The following is an 8,577-nucleotide window of genomic DNA, read 5'->3' as shown; positions in this document are numbered from 1 at the left end:
GATGAAGTTTTGTGATGTTTGTTTGTATTTGTATAGTCATTCTTGAAGGTTCAGTTCTAGTTTAGTACACGTTACACAAGGTGTGCAAATTCCTCAGAAACTGGTGCAACACATTAAGTTATGTTAATTTGTCCCCAACTTTAATTAAATAAAGTAGTTTAAAGTAGGCTTGAATAGAGCTTGTCTTGGTCACATATGGTGGAACTTTCAACACTTGACTACATCATAAAGGCAACTATTAGTTTTTACTCCACTACAATTATCTAAAAGCTATAGCATTTTTTTCTGATTAAGATTTTGTGTTAAAAAGATAGATAGAATCAAAATACATAAAACAATGAGGTAGGTAAGAGAAAGGTTAAATTACATACAATAATTAAATGGACTAAAACAGATATATATAAAAATAAATAAATAAAAAACTTTTCTGACAGCACAAGACAATAAACTGCGGTTTTGGTTGAAATGAAAGTGGAAGTACCTGCTCAGCTCAGCCAAACCACTGTTCACCGGAAAGGGGGAGCTGTGCATTTGACACTGGATATTATGAGGATTTTTAGTCAAAGTTAGAAAAGTAAAAGATTGATGGTGAAATATCTGTCTTCATGTTATTATTTGATCATTTAATGTAGATAAACAGGGTGGCAAGCAGTTTGTAAAACATTATTTAAGTTGGTATCTGCCACGCAGCCGCATAAAAGACCGATTCAAATTTCTTCCCGCCACTGAGAGCAACTCTAACTGTCGACACAGTCCGGCTGTGGTGGAAGAAAAGGACAAAGTGAGTATTAACATTTCTAACAACACATTACTTATTCCTTTTGAAAAATGAATCTACTGTGAGGTGAGATCCTTAATCACATTAAAATACTAAACCAACCAGGTTGGAACAAAGCAAGGTGAAGAGCCCGACAGATTAGCCGCATGTTCTGGCTGTTATGTTTTACTGGATTAATGTGTCCTGTACAGTAACTTAAGGTACACATTGTTCATTGTTTGTGTAGTATTATTTGGAGAGGGCTGTTTGTCCCACAGATGACTGTCAGCTGTGTGTTTATCAGTATGTTTTACTATATTTAATTATACCTGATAATATTCTCCTGTGAAATCAAGTGTTGGCAGCTGGACTGTTGGATTATTACATTCTCAGGGACATGCAAAAAAAACTTATGTTTGGATAGAAGACAATCGGAAATATAGTGTATGTCATACAATAAACTACTGTTATCTAAACATAGATATAATATAAAATATATACCAAATATACCCAGAGTATTTAAAATTTGTATTTTTGTCACATTTCGTCCTCAGTTTCTTAATAATGTGCTCTGAAATGCACTTTGTACATGCAAAGATATGTATTTATGTTAAGAAAAAAGATGACGTGTATTTTTGAAGGATATTTTTGAAAAATAAATTTGCTTGGCTTGAATTCTTTAAAAGTGGGTCGCAACTTAATGACCATGGGAAAATGTGGGTCCCATGGTGAGACCAGTTGCGAACCCCTGGTCTAAGAGACAGATTGATGGTTTAGATGAACAAATCATTGTTCAAGTTAATTCAGGAAGGTCAATTGGAGAAAAACAGTCTAAATATATATCAGGTTTTACAGCTGTTTCTAAGGTTCCTGTGTCTGGGGATAAATCAGTGCCTGTTGAGGGCAGGAGGTGTTGAATTTTGTCTCTAATAGTTAGAATTTACACTGTATACACATTAGTAATCATTCTGTTTGTCTTATTTTTCTCATTTTTCTGTCTTTTGTCTATTTGTCAGAGATGCCAAACATTTTAGAGAAAAAATGGAAAACAGCCCTGACCTCCATCCTTGAGGAGCTGGATAAGTCAGAATACAAGAAGATGCTGTTTTGTTCCTGTTTTGACAAAATCCCTAAAAGTGTGAAGACTGGCACGTCCAGAGAGAAGATGCCCCAAATAATCATCCAGCACTTAGGAGTAGATGAGTCCGTCTCTGCAATCAATGAAGCAATGGATCTGATACCGAGGAAGGACTCTGCAGTCCAGGACCTGTTGCGCCCCTTTGTGGACAAACTGAGCAACAAACATGAAGAAGAGAACAGAGGTGAGTTCACACACTTATTAGTTGTTTATGTGAGGCCTCCGCAGACGCCTGCTATGAGCGTGCACAGAGGCTTTTATGGTCAGTGCATTGTCTGTGAAACAGGAGGCAGCAGCACAGACCAGGGTTTCTGCAGGTTCACCAAGTTACGTTTAAGACTTTAAGACCTTTTTAATATCATATAAAATGACATTTAATACCTGTATCACTATAAAACCATCTAAAGAAAGTATGGTGGAAAACCAGAAGGCACAATATGACCTACAATTACTTATTATATCAAAATTTCATTTTTGCTGAAAAATGTGATGATTTAATGCTTTTCTCTGTCATACATGACAGCAAATTGAATATATTTGGGTTTTGGACAGTTCAGATATAACAAGACATCTGTAGACGTCAACTTTGATACTGGGAAATTGCAATTTTTTTACCATGTTCTGACATTTTATAGACAAAAAGATTCATTTTTTCAATAGTCCTACATCAACACCACATCTCTCTACAGACAAAAGGTACCACTGGAATAGTCAAAAATGCTAAATGAGAGAATACGTTTGTTTGATTGTTCCGATAGATTCCATGAAGGAAAACAGGGAGGAAACAACCAAAAACCAGAGGGTGACGATGACAACGTTGGCTGAAACCAAAGGTAGGCTTCTCAAAAGATACACGTTAACATCTCTGCAAACCTACATGGAGAAGAGTGTTTTGGGTAACGGTAGATAGCAGAGGAGCTGACATGTACACCCTCCAAATCTTAACAATTGTGTTTGCAGCCTTGCAAATCGATCAAGTTGATGGGTTGCTTCAGTTCCGCACACTATACTAGTAGCTCCCAGCAAATTTAATTTTTTATTTCAATCTACCAGAGAACCTCCACTATCCAAATGTGTCGGAGAACGTGAAAAGCCCTCTGTAGAGCCAGTGTTTTGTCCATTCTGGGCTACTGTAGAAACATGGTGGTGCAACATGGTGGGCTCCATGGAAGAGGACTTTCTGTAGATATAAAGGGCTCATTCTAAGCTAACAAAAACACAACAATTCTTATTTTCAGGTGATTATATACTAATTAAAACATACTTATGAATATTATATTCTTTTTCTGCCAAGTCTTTTCTGCTCTATTCCACAAATGGGGATAAACAGACAGAATGATGTCAAACAAAACCTAAACAGCCTCTGCTGCACAGAGGAAGGCATCAGTGTGAAACTGACTGACTGAATGTTTGTTTCTTCTTTTAAAGATCAATTGAAGAGCAGCCAACCTGACAAGGTAAGAATAAAATAAAAAAATACAGTCACTTTGATATATTGATGCCCTGTTGCCTTTGTTGTAAATGTAGTAAACTAGTGAGTTATGCTCACAGCAATTGTATCGCTGAGTTTCTAGGCTGTGTTCAGACAGAAAGCAGCTCTAAGTTGCAAAACGCAGCCCCTTCATTCATTTCAGTGATATTCAGTGAGATCAGATAATGCAGAGGACTCCAGCAAAAAGATGTACATCCAAAAAGTTGAACCTGGATCAGCTTTTGCCAGTGTTGCATCAAAGCCTTTATTCTTTTCTTGTGTTTCGCTACAATATTGACGTAAGCATATGTTTATTTTCTAGGAGAGAAAGATTCCACCATTGTTGAGTGCATTTCTTTGAGACTTTGTACTGATTTATTCATGTTTGCGTTTATGTTGTCTGAGGGAGATTTCTTTGTCTCCTTTTGTGTCCAGAGAAAAACCATCAAAGATGTACTGGCCAGCGGTGAACTGGGTAACGCAGCCATAACTGGGAAAGTTGTACAGAAATCTGCTCTGCGCACATATGAAACCCAACAAAAGGAGAAAAAGTTTTTCTTTTATCTGGGAGTCAGTGATGAGGAATCCTGCATTAAAGTGATGGTGTACGGAGAAGATCGCCATCAAGATATCCAGGAGGGGAGCTGCTATTCGTTCAGAGATGTAATCATGGAAGAAAATGTCATGAAAGTTACCAAATGGAGCAAAGTGGAAAGAACGAGTCCCATTGACGTCCCTGAGAAGCTGGAGGTGGAAGCTGAGATGCTCATTTATCCCCAGAGGCCAGTTTGCAGCATAACAAAGGCCAAAGAGTACGCTGACAAGACAGTAGTGAGTGTTGAAGGAACTGTAACAAAGGTGAGTTTCCATAAGACATCCAGCAATACTAATGGTGAAAAGTGCCAAGAGTTGGACTATCTGCCAGTGGGATAACAGTGGAATACTGTTATCATGTGGCACACAGCAGAGACATACCATAATCAGCAGTAAAGAATCACCATAAACTGGTGAGGGGTGATATATCAACATACCCTTTCATGTACCATATGCAGGTCAAACAGCAGCAACATACCATTAGTAAAAGTGGCAAAACACTAAGAATCAGCATATGACACTAAAACAGTGTGCTTGAGAAAACTTACCTGAATTGGAAGTGATAATCTGTTTATGAATCACACACAGTATCGATATAATAATCAGTGGCATATGTTGGTAAGAATCGGTATATGCTGGTGAGAAGTGGTTTATGACAGTGGAACATGCATGTCATATACCAACATACCAACATAACATACCGTTTATCTCCACCATTCTGGTTTGTAGCACTTAAACCATAGTGCTACAATCCAGAATGGCCGCCTTTAGCTTCCCTACATCAGGCCTGTTCAAAATTGTTTGCTGCCTCACCTCCATGAACAAACTAAATCCTGTCTTGTTTCCTTTTTGTATCCTGTTTAGCATTTTGGTAGCAAAGACAACCCACTGACCTCTGACAACATCAATATAATCAGTTCTACAGGAAGTAGAGGTGGAATCACACCTCGGGTTATGTTACATGGAATGTGAAAATCATCCAATACATGTAATTAGACTGACAAACCCAGTGTAACTAAAGATTGCACAATCTTTTGTCGAATTTGTTGAAAATGAAGGAACTTGTTGGATTGTTTCCATTATTGTTGTTTTTTTAGATTGGTCCCGTCGAAGTCGTCAACATGAAGAACCAACGGAGGAAGAAAGACAAGCAAGATTTCCATCTTAATGATGGGAAAGATTCCATCAGGATCACCTTGTGGGGCAAAGACACCAAACAACTCAGAGGAACATCAGATGGGGACTTTGTCAGAGTGACCAACGTGAAGACCAGTCACTACTATGAAACCGTCTCGCTGAACTCAACCGATTTCACCAGAATTTTCAAGGTAGCTGCTGCCAACATGCTGCACACTGTTCTACTGATGCTACTATCAGTTTGGGATATTTTAGTTTTTCTCTCAAGACACAAACAAGTTGTTAAAGAGTTGTTTGTTGCTCAGTTTGTTGGTTGAATGAGGAGCTTCTGGATGTCATAATCAGTGACAAAACATCACTAGTAGTCTTTGATAGAACTCTGTTTACATGTAAGTGATCTACCAGAAACACGTTGTAGAGCAGGTTTGTGTACAATACGGGGAGTAACTAACAGGGAGTTTGTTCCAGACATGTGGAGCATAAAACTGGACGCTGCTTCCTCATTTTTAGTTTTGACTCTGGGGACAGAAAGTAGATCTGTCCCAGACCACCTGAGAGGTCTGGATGGTTCATAACGTAGCAGCAGATCAGAAATGTATTTCGGCCCTAAACCATTCAGTGCTTTATAAACCAACAGCATTATTTTAAAATCAATTCTTTGACAGACAGGAAGCCAGCGTAAAGATCTGAGAACTGGAGTGATGTGATCCACTTTCTTGGTCTTAGTGAGGACTCGAGCGGCGGTGTTCTGATCATTTTTTTAAGGAGACCTGTGAAGACAGGGTTACAGTAGTCAAGTCTACTGAAGATAAATGCATGGACCAGTTTTTCCAAATCCTGCTGAGACACAAGTTCTTTAATTGTTGAGGTGATAGTGGGCTGACTTTGTAATTGTCTAGATGTGGCTGTTGAAATTCAGGTCAGAAGAGACGTGTTGACAATCTGTAGAAGATCTGAGACCATGCATTTGGAAACAATTTTGAAAAATCTTGTAGGCAGAATATCAAGGCGGCAGGTTGTCCTTTAAGTTCTTATGGTTGATCCATCCATCGGCCTTGATGGATGGAAGATCAGGGGCTACTGACACAGGAGGGTTTGTTAGCCTGTCGACGGTAGCGAATAAGTTATGTGCATTATTATTGTCTGATTTTGAAATTTGAAGACTCATGTTTAACACTCAACTTTAAAAAAAATGTTGCTTTTTTCCCAGGGCTCTGTCACCCTTCTGAGAACTTAATATGTCAAATTCAGAAGTAAGATATATCAGCCTTCGGTTAGAGTCCCCCCTAAAATTTGGGAAACATAAATTGATGAGCAAGGTTACAAAAGCAGACTCATATTACGATATTGATATAATTTTGATATATTGCCCAGCCCTAATTGAAAAGCTCTTCTAGGGATGGGAGGTACAATCTATTTTAGGCTATAAATGCTGTGGTTTGTGCTATTAGTATGCTGTAAGAAACGAATTAAACATGACGCCCTCCTCCCTGCTTAGCTGTATACTACTGAGTGATTCTCAGTGTATTTCTCAACATGTCCTGTCTCTTGACTGTGAATGTTTATCTGTGTTTGCAGATTCAAAGTGCCATCCAGAATGTCAAATTGAGATTATAGGAATCAAAACTGCCACTAAGATGGAGACTCAGATGGAAGCAGGCTTCAACGACCAGGCGGAGACTCCACACAGCCAGATTCAAGATTCAAAAAAACTTTATTGTTTTGTTTATTGTGAATATTTCTGTATGAAGTGATTTATTTATGGCAGAAATGGAGGGGATGAAGGGAATTTAAAGGTGTTCCTCTTTGCATGTGTAACCTTATAGCGACAGCCTGATAGCAGTAGCTGGAAGAAGTGGTGTTGGTGAAGGGGTCCTGTGTGTAATGATGGTGGCTTTCCTTGTTTTATTGACTGGGTGTTTTGCCAGGGGGGTGAAAACACACTGGCACTCATTTACCATTGAAAACTTCTGGGAAACAATTTTTCTTCTGACTTCTGATCCCCTGAATTTTCATCTAAAAGTTGAAATTCTTAATTTGTCCAACAATTTGGTTTCTGACCAAATACCTGCTTCACAACTAATGACGTTCCCATCAGCCTCAGCTGTACTTTAGTACTTTACTCAGCTGTACTTTACTTTTACAGCTGTGAAATCCCTGTAACTCAATTGAGAAAATTTGCCTGACCTCCATAAAAAACTGTTCTTAAAGAAACCACAGTCCATCCTGTCAGACTGCTCCCATCCTTGCATCCAGAGTCCCATATCTTTCCTGTTGGCTCCTTTTCAGACTGCCGCTAGCTGCAACCAACAGATACAAGTACTTTTTTACCCTCTGCTATCAGTCTGGTAAATTCAGTAGGGAACAGGTCATCTCAATACCTTTATGTGAATTTCATTTTAATTGTTTGACTTTTATACATGTTTATTTATACATTCTAGGTTTGTTGTTGTCTTTGTTTACTGCTGTGTTTCTTGTGTTGTACCTCTACAGTTGACCTCTGGGGACAATAAAGCTTTTGAATCTTGAATCTTTTTTTTTTTTTACTGCACAAAATTCAATTACAAACCTTTATGGGATATTTGAATAATACAAAGTGTACATTTGTCTTGAAACAGTACTTAAGACTAAAAAAATGACAAAAATAAAAAACACATTTAAGTGTGACATTTCAAAAAGTTAACTAAGAGTGAAGGTCCTGTTCAAGCAGCATAAACAAGTCTAATAATAAAAAAAATGTTTCAGGGTGTTTCTGTCCGTCATGCATTGAAGAGATCTTGTAAATAACTGGAGTTCATTCTTCCATCTGTTGATTTTACCTTTAAATATTTACATCTATGAATAAAGTTTTACCCAATAAAATTAAGTTGTTTACCAGAAAATCCCATTTTTTCTCCTTCATAAGAACTCCAGTTTTAATGGACATCACATTTAAAGGTTGCATCAATATAACCTTAGATTGAAGCCAGCTATGAAATGAAAGCCAGAATTCCTGCACAGATTCACACTGGAAGAAAATATGTTCTACTGTCTCAATATATCTTGAATCTTTATGTTTAGTGCTAATTAGCAAGTGTTAGCATGTTAGCATGCTATTCTAATAATGTGAACATGGTAAACATTGAGGTAAATTCATAAATTCACCTGAAATGGCTGCTGTCACCAAGTCTGAAACTAAAGATTAAACTGATCACTAAAGCAACGATCAAAGAGCCTGAAAAACTCAGTATTGACAATATTGATTAAAGGATTACTATGCAGGATCCTTAAAAACAATGTATAGACTCATACATAAGTGATCCCTCACAATCATCACTTATGACCACTAGAAGTGTGTGGCAGTGTATTTATCTGCACCTGGCAGAGGTGTGAGTTTGTGAGTTGTGTGTGAGCTGAGCAGGTATAAGTTGAGCGGAGCATGATGGGAGTTGAAGTCCGTTTTGGACTCTTTTTGTTTGACTTGGTGCCTTTCTTTGTAGG

At 37.9% G+C, this 8,577-nt stretch overlaps 1 protein-coding gene across 1 annotated transcript; it reads left to right on the top strand.

Moving 5' to 3' along the window:
• Nucleotides 1-719: 719 nt before the first annotated feature.
• LOC121909804 lies at nucleotides 720-7,861 on the top strand. Its single transcript, XM_042430528.1, has 7 exons — nucleotides 720-781; nucleotides 1,774-2,079; nucleotides 2,654-2,728; nucleotides 3,324-3,352; nucleotides 3,802-4,224; nucleotides 5,058-5,288; nucleotides 6,676-7,861. Exons 2-7 carry the CDS (start codon nucleotides 1,776-1,778, stop codon nucleotides 6,712-6,714), a joined length of 1,101 nt encoding a protein of 366 aa, XP_042286462.1. The 5' UTR covers nucleotides 720-781; nucleotides 1,774-1,775; the 3' UTR covers nucleotides 6,715-7,861.
• Nucleotides 7,862-8,577: the final 716 nt, after the last annotated feature.

Source organism: Thunnus maccoyii, chromosome 13, assembly GCF_910596095.1.
Source record: "Thunnus maccoyii chromosome 13, fThuMac1.1, whole genome shotgun sequence".
NCBI lineage: Eukaryota > Metazoa > Chordata > Actinopteri > Scombriformes > Scombridae > Thunnus > Thunnus maccoyii.
Note: the sequence above shows the minus strand (reverse complement) of the source record. Positions and strands in the feature narration are given on the sequence as shown.

Excerpts from the sequence above, each read along its gene's own strand:
- LOC121909804 (XM_042430528.1), top strand. The coding sequence starts at position 1,776 with ATGCCAAACATTTTAGAGAAAAAATGGAAAACAGCCCTGACCTCCATC. Across the intron at positions 3,353-3,801 it reads AGAGCAGCCAACCTGACAAG|AGAAAAACCATCAAAGATGT; the intron begins GTAAGAATAAAA and ends TTTTGTGTCCAG. Across the intron at positions 4,225-5,057 it reads TTGAAGGAACTGTAACAAAG|ATTGGTCCCGTCGAAGTCGT; the intron begins GTGAGTTTCCAT and ends TTGTTTTTTTAG.